Below are 15465 nucleotides of genomic sequence, written 5' to 3' on the forward strand. Positions count from 1 at the left end.
GGAAAAATGCGAGTTACCATAAACATAACATATTTTCAGTTTTTATATACGCTAGCTGTATACACGCGACACATATCTTGTGTAGGTATTGGTCCTAGTAAACTAGCTAGTACTAAATCTAGCTAAGGCATGTGAGTGCTTTATAATAAAATAATTTAAAACCAATTTATTGTTGTAAGTCGAAAAATAGTATTGAAATTTATAAAAAAAAAAACAGCAATGTTTGTGACGTGCGCCGGCGCAAAATTAATTGGAACAACAAAAGCTCGCAAATGCAAAAAGCCAGTCATTTTTGGAAACAGTCCAATAACGAAAGCGTACAATTTCATCTGGAAAGTTTTATAAAATCCACCAAGACTTCAAGATAAATAAGTGTATATTTTGATCTCAGATTCTGTCATCGAATTACAAACTACGCAAATCTGAAACCACAAACAGTTATGTGCAGAATAAATCGGAAAAAGAAGCGGAACAACAAGAATTCCGTTCTAACTAGATGAAGGTACTAACTATCGCAGAACGGGTCCAGAGAAATCAGTTTGTCGCGACAGGTCTTACAAACAAGTCTATTAAATAATAAACCTGCCTTATTTAACAACTGTCATCTGCACCGCGGGTATGTGATAGGAACTATATAATATTTGTACAATATCTCATTCTCATTAGTCATGGGATTTCTTGAGGCAGACAATTCCCAAAGCAAAATGAAATACATTTAATGTCAAGCAATTATAAGCAGCTAAGTCTTTCGTTTGATGAAAAACACTTCTACTCTGTGGAACTGCTGTTTCTAAGGTAATTAGCCTACAAATTATTTTTAGCATGGGATCCAAGTAATAATCTAAGGCTTAATTGACACGCAATCAATTGAACAAACCTCTAGTACTGCGACGCCGGCATCGGGCCCCGCACTCTGGAAGTACAATGTTTTTAGAAGTTAGACAAAGTCTTAAATAAAAACTATTAGAATAACAATCAAAATGTATTGACATAGCTTAGCTTGACATAGTAAAAGGAGATAACTTAATTACAAACGAGAATATCAAATGAAACTACCACGACCTCAAACGAAAAAGACTAATCACCATGCATTTGCAATTATGTTACAGACATGTACCGCGAAAAGCAGTTCAACAGTAAGGACTAGGCGTAAGTTAAGTACTACGAGGTAGATCTACAGGTACAACATTTACTATAAATAAACCCACACAGTTTTATGACTCGGACTGCACCGAATCGAAGAAGCAGTGCGTAGATAAGATTTGTATTGGAAAGCAGCTCCGGGCATTCTTGAATAGCATATAAACCAAATGGCCATGCACTTGAGCGGACTCGACTATAATTGAATCTGTCGATAACCGCCGTAAATAACAATTACACCGCATACCATACTAACAAATTGTACTAAAAAGTGATGTTAGAAATAAAATACATCAGCAATTACGCATGCATGCTCAGCAGAAATATTCAGACAGATTTTCCTATAAGAACTTTTCCATGCATTTCTGTCGGAAGAACAACATTTTGATTCTTCTAAACTGTGCCAATTTTTGAGCTACAAATTTGTAAATCTACCATTAACTCGAAAAGAAGAATAAAAACGAACATTCGATTGTTTTAATCCAGCTAGACATATCGGAATGCTGCAAAGGTACTTGTTGGCATCTATGGAATGTCCTAACACCGATTCGTTTCATTTTCTGATGAATCTTATCAGCAATACACATTGTTACCGTCAAGCGTGCGACTCAGAGCATTGTTTATAAAAACAAGACGGCAACGTTTTTGCTGCTTCAATAGAGTATTTCAGTTTACTATTGAAAGTTATGTAAGATTTACTTTGAGGACGCAGACGCATTTTGAGCGAGTAGCCTGACTTTGCGGTAGAAGACAATGTGTTCAACAACAAGAACAAGAAGAAAAGTACAACGGTTCTTCGGTGGTTCCCGTTGTTAAGTGTACAAGGCCGCTTAAAACGAGAGTATATCTCTATCAAGTCAATGTCGTTATCAATACCTCTTTTAGGTCTTTCTTCATCCAGGAAAAAGGAATGCCTGGTTAAGTAGCTGAATCTCAAGTTTTAAGCTAAAATAATGCAAAAAGGCCACCATATACATATTTGCTGCAATTTGTTAATAAAGCAAAAATCTTTACCAAAGATGAAGACTATAAAAGGGTTTTTATTTACGGTCTAAGAGCAGACACATAAAATGCATGATCCCTGAAGATTGTCTGTAATTTAACTAACCCTTACCCAGACAGGTCAATATTCTCATATTCTTGCTACATAGTCAATTCTTTTGTCCATAAATATGGAGTTCCATAACACTTTATAAAATTCAGTCACACGGTGACAACTCATTTCAGATTTTTAATTAGAATTTTATGTAATCCTAGTAATTGTCGTGTAATTATCAACTTTATACACATTTAGACCACCATGGAATATCCGGTCTTAAGATTAGATCACGTCAAGAAAATGACATATTAATCTTACGTTTTCGCTAAGCTTCAAGACGCTCAGGCCTTCAACTACTTTTCAAAGGAGAACGTTAGCAGTTGTGGAAAAGAGACGGCAGTAAACGGCATCGTAGAGCGGCATCTCTCTTACTTTAAGAGGGAGTGGTAGGCCTAAGAATGCTATTCGTCGGCTAGATTACAGGATTTGTAACCAGCCATTAGCATCCGATTATATCGTTATCGAACGGTTTAATTGCTTTGATAGAACTGAATCAGTTCATTAAACTTCAATGAAATGAATGGCTTTCGGCTTCTTTAAAAAGAAAATATTTTTAAATAATTCATTCGTTAGATAGATACTTAGGTAAATAATCTTAATAGAGAATCTAAATTCTATTACCTTTCAATTACATTTTTGGGAATATTACTTTAAAAGAACTGCAATACACACGTGTAAAATTTTTGAGAGTGATGTTTTGACTGCAAAAAAATAATTAAATCAGAACTAAAGAAAATGGGTTATTCGTCAACTGGACACGCGACGCTGGACACACGTGTGATCAGTTGGTGAAACTCAAAATTAAATTAAATCACTCGTATGTTTTCACTAATAACCCAAGAAAATACCACAGTTATTTCAATTTATTGATATTCAATTGGCGAGCAACTCAGTAGATTGGCTACACTTGGTCATTGCCGGTTAAATCGCAACCCTGTCCCTTTAATTGTTATTTATGATCGGACCCTACTTGACCTCAGTTGTTTCCTCTCTCACAAATCGGAGGGGGTCATTATATCGCTAGCTTTCGAAGACATTGTCCTGTGTACGGTAGAGCACACAACAATGATAACATTGATAATAACAGCGACTCTATTGTAAAGAAGTAAGGCTTAATTTCGTAATTCTTCTTGAATTCCATGATCGCAGTACAGTAGATGCGTAGTCCGTACTAAATAAAACTGATTTACTGTGTCAAGACCCTTCTGTAATCAATTGTTATATCAAAAGGCGAGTTTCTAGGTTCTAATATGACGTTTTGATTTGGATGTGTATCATTGTGCTGTAAGCGCTTGATAAAACTAGTGCTTTTGTATGTTTATTTAATTTGTTTTTTTTTTACAGTATTGCTGCAGTTTGCAATTATGAGCAAAGTTAAACTTTCAGTTCATTCAATTTATTTGCACTTCTTGTAATGAAGAATAAAACAAAGGTTAATGTTTCTAAAGACTTGTTGAATTGTGGATCCCTGTTGTTATGGACACATTTTTGACAGTCGTTACTGGTAGTCAGAAGCTAGAAAGTCTGACAGCCATCTTAGGTAACTGGGTTGAGGCGGTCAGATAGGCAGTCATCCCTTGTAAAACAGTGGTATTTAGCTGAATCCGTTTAGGCTGGAAGCCGACACCGACATAGTCGGGAAAAGGCGAAGATTCTGATGATTGTAATAAATACCAAGACGGACTAGGGCCAGCCCGTGTTGGGCCAGAGTTCAAAATATTTTACAGATTCATCCCAACATCTAGCATCGCAGATAGCTCAAACAGCCTTCAAGCACTACTTGAGGTCACCAGCTAAGTCACTAACTTATAACTACTTACAAAAAGCTTACACTAACTGCAAAAGTATAAATAAACATGGTTGTATGAAAATTCTGTTCAAGTGTACTATAAAACAATCAATCCTACCGGAGGATGTTTGTTACTCTTCAAGTACAAAACAGAGAAAGGATTTTACGAAATTTGGTACACAGATAGATTATTATGTGGATTAACACATGGGATAGTTTTTATCCCGATTCTATATTCCTGAGACACCGTGGAGATGCCGCCAACAGCTAGTATTTACAATAAAAAAGTTAGGGTCAAAATACCTTTAATAGTTTATTGTAGCAGAATCATATTATGTAATAATCAACCTTACCTTTGTACATACCTTGTGGCTATCAGCAGATGTAATTAGATAAAAAGCTCCTTGCTTTATTTAGCTCAAGAAGTTTGTTTACTTGACCTACGTCAAGGGTTCAAGGTCATGACCTTATAAGCTTGGATTCTATTTTCATAGACAATTCGGAACAATCTTACAACAGAATGACCGTTGTACTCTCACTTATGATGTAACAGTGTTTGGTGTTAACGCATTCCTTACACGTAAGTGCATTCAACATGATTCTGAGAACACACAATTTTACTTACACTAACCTTATTTTCTTGCCGCTGTTTTTAATGCCACTGTACCGAGTTCACATCACCATAACACTTAACCTTCAGTCCAAGTATTTATGGAGGCCCGCGATATATCGGACGAAAGCGAAAGTGCATCGGTTTATTATTGTCACCCGGTGTTTACATGTGTGGCCGCGCGGCGAGAGCCGTCGACTGGCGGTAAGGACGCGGGAAGGTCGCCCGCCATTGCTGCGCATGCGTCGTGATGACCATAACGCCGCCAAATGCTCACAATTTAATGTCCTCTCTAGAAACTTTCGAAATGTGAATTTCTGATAAATATGTAAACAGTAGTTATCTGTTATAATAAATTGATAACTATTAAGTACAGTCAAAAACAAAAGACTATAAACGCGATCCGATTTACAAGACTTCCATGAACCACTCATGAAACACAACCACTTCATACATGAACCCAATAAAATATATCTTTAATTGAGCTTTGATTTCAGGGTTAGAAAGCAGTTAGCTGATTTTTTAAACGGTAATTGAATACTAGAGGATTTTTAAATATTTGTGAAAGTATCTAGTAAATTAGCGTCTTTTCATCGACTCGGTGCGTATGTTCATCATTCGAATGAAAACTACAACAAAGATATCATTTATATACGTAGACATTCGGAATAAACCTAGAAGCATCGATATATTAAACACAAAGTCAGAAAATAAGCCTCATAGGTAACTAGCCCCATAGCCGCACCGCGCACTCTTTACGAACCAAATTTTATGGAAAATGAACAATTGGTCTTATTGATTGCTGGAAGAATTTTAGGCATAAAAAACAGTTTTTACAGTACATAATCTTTTAGTCATTTTAAAACCCATGTGATATTCACGAAATATCGATTGATGTATAGTTCAATTATTCTGGTTCTTATTCTTAATTTACGGGAAAATACATACCGACGTACCTATTAAAACTGTTTATACTTAACTGTATATACTTTCTCTGTTTACGTTTCCAACAAGTGAAAGTTCCTGTAAAACGAAACTTGTTTTGCTAATTTCACGGCATTGGTAGGTACGTATGAAATGAAGTAAAGTGCAAGAATGTAGATTGTAGGTAGATCACCACAAACGGACTTGATAAAGAGCATTCCGCATAATTTTTGTTTACTAGTATTTTGTGATAACCCAAGACGTCCAGGTTATTCTAATTATTTATTACGATGACAAACCCGGTCGACATAAAAGATTTGTTACATAAACGCCTACTAGTTTTTCACAAGCAATATTTATTTCCGGCACATTTAGTAATATATCTTTATAACATTGATCTGTCAATAGATAAGGGGATTATTTCTGTACTCTCCTTATGTCGATAATTATTTATTTCCTTATCGAATAGTAAAACTGAAAATAAAAAAGCTAGTAAGTAATCTAAAAAACAATCAGAGCAACTTCAAATTGCCATTTCTACTTCCAACAAATTTAAACACTTTTTTAATAGTACATTGTCATATTAGTACCAACTGTTATGTTAGGCTATTCCCATGTGGGAAGGGCATGTCTATTATTCTATTTATTGGGCATTATTCCAAAATTGTTATGAATGTGTCTTAACGAATGTATTTAATATTTATTTGATACTCATCACCATCGTCTACAATAGAAAGTATTGTAATATATCCCAAACTTCAATAATCACTGACTACTACCTACCGTATTTATATCAAACCTTTTTGAATAAAGTTGTAACGCCTAATATAATAGATATTTCATTGCAATATGCGTGGTCGCACTAGATGGCGCTAGCAGTAAACATTGTTTAAAGCGTAGGTAGAGGTTTTGTTGAACTACGCAGCTCACAGGCAACGGATAGTTCTTTTTATAATGGCTCCCATGTTACTACCAAGAGTATTAAATTTATCTACAATGTTTTGTTTTCCAAGTAATTTAATCATCTTTTTTCATAGGCACCAAGCTATATTTCCAATTGTTTGAAATGCAGTTGTCTCACTTAATTGATCAATGCAAATACAAGTGCTCAAGAGAATTATGATACCTTGATATCCCACTTCCACCTTAAACCACAGCATACGGTTATTTCGATATTATCTCGAATGAATGAATAACATTATTATGTTTATAACTGTCCGAAGAGATTAAAAAGTAGGTGTAATAATGATAATGTCGCTAGTCTTCTTATTAATTTTAAACATAGGTAAGTATGTACTTACTAAGTTAACAACTAAACCACAACCTTCAGTGTGTAAAGAAATCTCTTTTATTTATAACCACGAGGAATTCTATACAGAACACTCGAAACAATACACCATTAGGTTTATAATGCAGATCCAGTGACGTCATATAACTAAGGAATATGATAATTATCGTTTGAGATGTCTTGAAAAAGAAAACAAGTAAAAATTACCTTTAAATTAGCCAACTAACACACCATCCCATTTTATGTTTGTGGATGGAATTGAAATTGAAATTGAAATGAAATCACAAAATTAGTAACAGAAAAATATAGGTATTTAAAAATAATCCAAGAACATCATTTATGTTATTTATTTAGTGCTTAAAACTTTCATCTTCATTGATTTTAATTCTTCTAAGTATTTTCCTAAATAAATCAAACAATATTTAATCTACCCTAATTTTATTGCAGAGCATTATTATTATCATTGATTTGTTACAATATTATAGGTTCAACCAACTTTAAAGTACATTTCATGTTTAGATAGTTACAATATTAGGACTGAAAAATGTTCACCAGCTTCTTCAATAAAAGCTAGAGAATAAGGTACGTTCATAAATATCCTATAGGCCTCACTACCTCAGGGCCAATCACTCGACGTCATACCTTGTGCGTAGTTTGATAGGTATGAGTCACGAAGCTAATGAACCTACCTTCTACAAACGCTGCAGTCAAAATTGTTACATAGCACTATGAATAGATTTTCATCGGCATTATTTCCTTGCTTTGTAGTTACGCGTTCAGTTTAATAGATTTCAAATTTCTTATGAGACTGCTTATCTACCTATAAATATATGTACCTTATATAAACAGGAAGAACCCTATAAAAATGTTTGAAATTCGACACGCATTGTTATACAGTAGTTGTATACGTGTGTGCGGCATCACACGATCACGCAGACATCAAGACGTATCTAGTTGTGGCATATAAAGGAATGGTTAACATTGTCTATTCGACTCAACATGCCTATGTATTCCTATAGTGATGCGTGCGCGTTACCGTAACGTGGTATTTCGTATATAGGTAACTCTCGCATCAGAATAATGAACCCTAGACACAATGAGCTCGGCGGGAGCAGCCGCCGAGATCTTTACAATAATATTTCCGGCCCCACCTTAGTTGCAGCATGTTATATAAATATTTAAATAGGAGCATATATAGACACCATAATATCTCGCTCACGTCAAATATTATGATTTTTCATTACATGATCATTATTCATTACCAAGATGTAGGTGGTAAGTTTTTATATCTAAAGGAAAGTTCAGTTCATTAAGATTTTAAAATAAAAACAAAAAAATAAACATAGTAACAAGCTCGTTTGGACATTTTATTCATGTAAATTTGCAGATATCATTAATACAAATTATGGTCATGTAAATTGGGATCTATGATAAATAATATTATACTATTAGCTGGTTTAGAGGACACTGTCTTATACCGTCTCCGAATTAGCTTAATTCCAGCCATTGTTAAATTTTGATGACTCATCGAAATATAAAAAGGCAGTCTCGGAGGTGTGGCATTACAAATACTGTCTTATTCCTAAGTTTACATAATGAGATTTTTATTGTGATAGTGATAAAACACAAACTTAAACTATGTGAACATTCTACTTCCTGAATGGCTACTACATGCATGCATGACTCCATTATATTAGGTTCCTCACCTTCTAGGATGTTGTATTAAGTGCAGAGCTATGTCATTATGTCAACTAAATTCCTAAAAGATTAATGTGACAAAACCTATATTGTCTACATGTCATACATCACAATTTTTCCTAAAGTTATCTGTACAGTTTGGGTAATTTAAGATGTCTAATATAATGCCAATTACTATACATTACGTCCAAATAATAACTTTATGCTGAGCAGCGAGTGTATTATATACTTTGCTACTGTTCCTAAATAGGACTTGTGTATTAAAAGTTCAGCAACATGTCTCCAATAAGTAGTCATACACAATTTCTATTTTCAAACAATTCAGGATTGCTAACAAAACAATCTAGATACAAAGTAAATTATTCACAAAGAAATCCATAAATAAACTTTTTATTAAAATTGTATAAGACTGAAATACTTTGTATGTTGACACTACTGATTTCATGAATGTATGATCATTCATTTCAGAGAGCAATATAATATTATTTGTCAGACTCGTTTTGTTCAGGTTCTGCAAGTTTCAACCATGGGTGCTGAAGGCACTCATATGCGGTGGCACGCCGATTTGGATCAAAGTCGAGCATAGGCTTTAAGAAATCAGCAAACTCCTCTGCATCTATCTGACTCCATTCATATTTCTCTGTGAGTACAGATACTAAGCCCCATGGTTTTAAACCTGTAATGTTCCTCAACTCACCCTTTTTATTAAAGAATACTTTCGAATATTTTCCTGATGCAGCGATTCTTTTTGGAATATCACCTAGTAGTTCTATAATGTGAGCCAGGTGATCTTCATCTCGGCTGTAACCATCACCAGAGTGTGGCTCAAATAAGTAGTCCCCTGTGGCCAATTCAAAAGCCATGCATGCAGTACTCCAAATGTCTGCAGAAGTTCCATAGCCAGCACTCAGCAACACTTCTAGCGACCTGTACTGCCTGGTTTGAATATCCTCAGTGAAGTGCCGGTGGACCCAACAAGCATTACCTAGATCTGCAATCTTGACCTCCAAGTCACAGATATCAAAGGCAGGATCAAACTTTTTGTCAAGTGATTTACCTTTTGTAGATTGTGAATTAAAAGAAGGTGGAGTATCAGTCATTTCTCCTTCAGACATAGGGGTACCTATGTCATCTCCACAGCCGTACTGCTTTGTTCTTACCTGAACAGCATCAGCATCAGTGTCAAATGCTTCCTCATCAGCTCCTTCTAGATCATTACAACCATTTATATTAGTTTCATTCTCAGAGCGAGTAGTCTCAATCACACTGGCTTCTTCAGGAGTTGGAGGTGAATCATCATTGTCTTGTGACATAGGAGCTGACTCACTGTTATTTGTATTCTTTTTCTGTTCTTCTATTTCTTCTATTTGTTCCATTTGCTTCTTAAGTAACATTGACTGACGCTTAGCTTTCTTCTTTAATTTCTTCTTTTTATTTCTACTCATTTTAGCAGTGACTACCTGTTCTTGAAATTTCTTTGGCGCAGTACTAATCAAGGAAAGAGGCAGCCTTAAGCCTAAGGAATGTAATTCAGTGGCCTCTGCTGCCAGTTTGCGGATGTAAGGTTCATCAACACACACCAATACATTCTCAGGCTTAATATCTGTATGAATAATCTTACATTTAGTATGAAGGTAGTCCAAACCCTCCAGCACTTGTCGTATGATTGTCTTAACGTTCTCCCGAGGTATACCTCTATAATTAGACTTGAGTATCAACTTCAGTAGGTGGTGACCCAGAACCTCAAACACCATGCACACATGGGTTCCATTCACACCAGTTATTTTAAAGTCATTAAGCAACTGCACGGTCTTGTTTCTTTTGGGATCAGCTGGATCGCTGTCTCGAACTGCCTTCAGAATCTTAATTTCATCTAGGGCCGTCTCCGTGAAATGCGGTGCTGATTTCACGACTTTCAATGCAACAAACCGTTTATCAACGAGATCCCAACACAACCACACAGTAGAAAAATGCCCCCATCCTAATTTTCTAGTGACGTGGTACCGATTCAGGAATAAGTCTCCAATTTTGACAGGATGGTAACCACCCTTGCAATAGTCAGCGCTGTCTTCCTGCTCTTCGTCGTCGCTAGTGTATTGTTCATCTTCATCCTCCTCGATGGTTTCATTGGAAGAGCTATGTGTAGGTTCTAAACGATTCTGATTCTGGTTGCGCAGACCGTTTCCTTGTCCACCAGCCCCGTGGTCCTCCTCGCGATTTTTCTTTTTACCGAGTTTATGCCGTTTCTTTTTCGCCTGAATGGCGAGCACTCTCCTATTTACATCTGATTTAGAACTCATTTAGTAAATTAAACACTTTCAACAACGCCAATATATATATAAATTTATCTTTTCATCTCAAATCTTTTTGTTTGAGTATGGCGGCCGGTCGCAGAACAAAATGCGCTCGAACATGAACTCAAAATGTTGCTAGTAGATATATTTTGTAAAGGCGAAATACCATAGACAATTGTCCATAATAATTGTAACTGCCAACCTTAATCATCAATATCTCAAAGTGGATGTATACGAATCTAGCAATATTTTTTTCGGGATTGTAGGCATTACAGTTAGTTCCTAACTTTCATTATATTTTCAAATGTTTAATTATACTACACAACAAAAAAAAACTCGCGCAACCAATAACCAATCTAGTTTACACATAAAATATTATTTATCAATGTAAGCACGACAAGTATTTTAAAGCTATCAGTTAACTGTTGAAATAAGGCTTAGCACAGATATATCTTGTAATATTAATTACTAATTTTATATATAGTTTTAAAGTATTAAAGTGACACTAGTTTGATAAAATACTTTATTCTTTTGGTTTTATCTTATAAACTTCGTCTTATTAATAGAAAAAAATATATAAAATAATACCTATCTAAAAATTGTTTATTTTGTAAACTGTGAATATCATACGTAAAATATTTCTCGCCAGTCACAAAAGTTCCGCGGCATGTCCGTTCGTACAAAATTAAATAAACTCTTAATTTGTCACCATCATGATTGACCAGATTTTACAACGCACTTAAAACAGTTAATAATTGTGTTTTGAACAAATATTCTCTGTTTGACATCCAACAAAGTATAAAAAACCTAGATTTAGATGTTTGTACACATTGTTTCTTAGGTTATCGACTTGGCTGTAATGTTTCATTACTTTTTTCATTCGTCGGAAACAGTAGTTTGCCTACATGAAGTAGTACAAAAAGTTGTAGAAATGGGATCAGTAAGATCGAAACAGGTCTAAAGCTCAAATTGAGCTGAATCGAGAAAACCTTTATTCACTTCTGCTTTGACTTCATTGCAATGTTTCTGGGTATGCAGTTTTAGTATCATTAAAATAATTATTTAAAAGGAACTGTACATCAATTCAATTCAGATCCTTAATAAGATCAATGTAATCATATTTTCAAATACGCATATAAATACTCCAGGTCCCCAAAATAATACATCAAATTGGACACAAAAAGTAATCAATAAAAATCTAGTTGTATCACCATGTCATTTACCCCTTTGAGATGGATTCATATTTCTTTTTGGATTCTGTGCCATTTGTGAGGTTTGTGTGTGTTGCGAAGCTTGTTGTGTGTATTGCGAGCCTTGTGAGTATGGTGTGGCCTGTGGTTGTGACAGGGGTTGTGGGAATTGTGAAGGTTGCGGTGGTGCGTTTGGTGATGGAGGTGGGTTGTGGACGGGTGGTGGCGGTACTACCTGTTCTGGAGGTTTAGGATCTGTAGATGCATTTTTTTTCTCCTCTGCTTGTTTCTCTCTGTCGTTAATTTTCTTTAACGGAAGCAAAATAAAGCCACTTATTAGTACAAATGCACCAGCGACATAAAAAGATACGGCGTAACCGAACTGATTTTTAAGTACGCTAGACAAAGGTGTACTTAAAAGACTTCCTATACCTTGAAACATTAACATCATGCCAGTCGCATTAGTTAACATATCTAGTCCGTACAAATTTACGATGACCATACTTCGTATACTACTTAAACTAGCAATGTGAAAACCGAACACTATACAGCAGAAGTATTGATAGTAAACGTTGAAAGACAGATTGAATGCTATTATTCCGAATCCTGCTATCAGACACGCTCCCATATATAGTTTCAAAGGGCTGTATTTACAAGCTAAGGCACCTATAACTAACCGACCCACTGCATTAGCAAAACCTATGACGCTTACAAACAAACTACAATGTTGAGGGGCAATACCTGCATCCAGATTTCGATCGGGCAAAAAAACATAAGGTACTAAATAACCTAAGTATGTGAAAAAACCACTAGTACAAAATAATATAAACGATATTTTTTTTAGTAATTTTGGATCCATCATTGTAGCAAGAATTCGTCTAACAGCCGTTGTAAATACACCTCTTTTTTCACTTAAGTCAACTGCTGTCACGGCACGTGATACTGCCATTTGGTATTCTAAACCTGTTCTAGCCTCAGGTGATGTGTCCAACACACTTTTCTGATACGCTGGTAAATTTTCAAGCTTGCCTCCGTAGAATGCATCATCTCGATACATAGGCCGCGATTGGGGTACATGCTCTTCCCAGTGGCATAACCGTTGCCAACAAGATAGTTTTTGTTGCGGCTCTACCTTCAAATTTACTTCAACATTCAGTAACGGTTCTTTGGTTCTCTCTTGTACACTTGTTTTGGACATCATGGATTTAACTTTATTCAATTGCCTCTGACTAATTCCACCTGATGGGCCTTGGGCTGTTACTGTGAGTCTTGACATGCCTACAGGCACGGCGGACGGACCCGCTTGATTTGACATCGTTTTAGTTACTATTCCTTCTTTAACAACATTAGCTGCAGTAGGGAAATGTACATTAGATACTGCACTGAATAGACGTTCTGCACCTGTTGGCATTACTCCTTCTTTTCGGACTCGAGATGGAGAAGCTTTAATCGCAGCCAGACTTGGTAAATAAGTTACGGTACGAGTCGGATCCTCTGTAGTTTTTGTTACAGTCAGTGAAAGCAATGGTCGAAATACCATGCCTACAAAATACAGTGAGCCAAATAATCCACAATGAAATAATGTAGTTACACGCCATCCAGCCAAACGAACCAGCTGTGTATTGACTGTGAACATTATCATGATACCGACACTGGAGCCGACACTTGCTATAGACATAGCTAGTGACCGAAGTCGTTCAAAATAAAATCCCACTATTAACCCAGAAGACATACTGACAAGACAGGCTCCAAATCCTCCAATGAATCCATAAAATAAAAGGACCGTAGCGTAACTGAGACAGAAATATGAACACAAAAGTGCTATACTGCCAATTATTGAACCGCTCATAGTGCACGCCCGGAATCCAAATCTGTTAATGAGTGCAGATACGAACGGACCGCCTACGAAGTATACTGCAACTGCTATAGAATTGATGAGTGCCACTAGAGATTCTTCCACTGCAAGGTCATGTGCCATATCATGGAATATGCTACCAAACGTGAAATAAACTCCGTCTAGTACAAAGATGCAAAAAAAGCTCGCTGCAACTACAAGCCATCCCCATCCTCCTTCTTCAGGAACGGTTATTTGAGCTGCAATCTCAGTTTCTTCAACACCTTCAAGTTCAGGTTCTTCAGCGTTGCTACAAACTTTACTGGGCACAACGAGAATGCTCCTCTTAGTATCATTTGCTTTGGTTGTTATAATGTTCTTAGGGGGCCTGCTCATTATGAATAACGCATATTATGTTATCATCGGGGGCTAAGTGTTAGTTCTTTAAAAATATATCGGTTTCTGACGTTATGAAACATAATTTACTGTAGGAAATGTCAAAAAACGATCTGATAGCTGAGTTAATCCATCACCACAGTCACAGAATTATCGCGTTTATTCCCGTTGTACTTTTTTATTTTCGTCGACCTTACCTCTTTGGTATTATTAGTGATTTGATTTCCCCTAAAATCTTATAAGATCGCACGTTTTAGCTGGCCATTAATGTTCATTTCATTTTATTGTTTGGAGTATTAGGACGACACTAGATTTTCAGCTTTGCAATGACAAAGTTGTCTAAGAACTTAACATAAATGGGTTGTTACAGTTTTGTCAGTTATCAATATCTGGATTTAATATCAGTCAGAATTTTGTTTCTCTGAGGGAGGAACTTCTTCAGAACTGCATCGAGTTCTGTATCTCACTTTTGGCACATACTCTTTTAGCTCAAAACTCTATTTCCACTTCAGAATTTATAGATACTATTAATGGCAATCATGGACCCTATCGGGCACGACAGGTTAGGATAGAGGAGAGGAATATAATATAAGGTACCTTTTTACTTACTTACCATAATCTAAGACTTGGTTTACATAATAGTTTACAAAAAATGCACATTCAGAGGAGATAAGATCAATAACACCTTTTCTAAGACTTCTTTAGGTAAAAAAGTATAGGTTACGTATAATTTTCGTTTAAGTTTTATTTAGTCTATCCGTCCTCCTTCCACAAGGCTAGGTCGTTACAGCAAAATACTTCAAATTCTTATAGTTCAAATTAGTTGATTATTTCACAGATTATCTAAATCTGTTACTTCTATGACATTGACAGTCAATAATGCGGTTAAAAAAAAGCTGTTATTGTCATTAATTTGTTCTGGTCAAATTTATTTCCCACCCAACCGCAAGTCACCCTTAATCATGATTTTTTCATTTATATGTCCGTCTATTTTATTTAAATAACTTTATATGCTAACTTATTTAAATAACCAAGTTTTGCTGTTTCAATCATAGCCCTAGTACCTAATTAGTATAATATGTACCAAACTTTCTCTATGGTTGTTCGTCAAGTATAGACTAAAAGAGTTAGCTGAATAATTTTAGCATGTAACCCTACTACTGACTACTACACTTATACTATAATCGCTCGTTACACTACACT

The 15465-nt window shown here is 35.7% G+C and overlaps 3 protein-coding genes across 4 annotated transcripts in view; all 3 read right to left on the minus strand.

Annotated features, from left to right (window-relative positions):
• Window positions 1-4839, minus strand: part of LOC113501314 (glycogen-binding subunit 76A) — a 48219-nt gene extending 43380 nt beyond the window's left edge. The window contains exons 1-2 of one of the 2 annotated variants that reach the window (XM_026882434.1): window positions 4660-4839; window positions 878-913 (exon numbers count right to left, since the gene is read on the minus strand). The gene's annotated coding sequence lies outside the window, so the exon portion shown is untranslated. The remainder of the gene's footprint in view (window positions 1-877; window positions 914-4659) is intronic. The other variant, XM_026882435.1, reaches the window with a different exon arrangement.
• A 3348-nt stretch (window positions 4840-8187) lies between these two features.
• On the minus strand, window positions 8188-10978 carry LOC113501182 (SRSF protein kinase 3). The gene has a single exon (XM_026882245.1). The coding sequence runs from the start codon at window positions 10846-10848 to the stop codon at window positions 9031-9033; it is 1818 nt and encodes a 605-aa protein (XP_026738046.1). The 5' UTR covers window positions 10849-10978; the 3' UTR covers window positions 8188-9030.
• Window positions 10979-11733: 755 nt separating this feature from the next.
• On the minus strand, window positions 11734-15356 carry LOC113501261 (monocarboxylate transporter 6-like). The gene has a single exon (XM_026882343.1). The coding sequence runs from the start codon at window positions 14260-14262 to the stop codon at window positions 12058-12060; it is 2205 nt and encodes a 734-aa protein (XP_026738144.1). The 5' UTR covers window positions 14263-15356; the 3' UTR covers window positions 11734-12057.
• Between the last annotated feature and the right edge of the window lie 109 nt (window positions 15357-15465).

The sequence above is a fragment of the Trichoplusia ni genome, chromosome 15 (genome assembly GCF_003590095.1).
Source record: "Trichoplusia ni isolate ovarian cell line Hi5 chromosome 15, tn1, whole genome shotgun sequence".
In the NCBI taxonomy this organism is placed as follows: domain Eukaryota; kingdom Metazoa; phylum Arthropoda; class Insecta; order Lepidoptera; family Noctuidae; genus Trichoplusia; species Trichoplusia ni.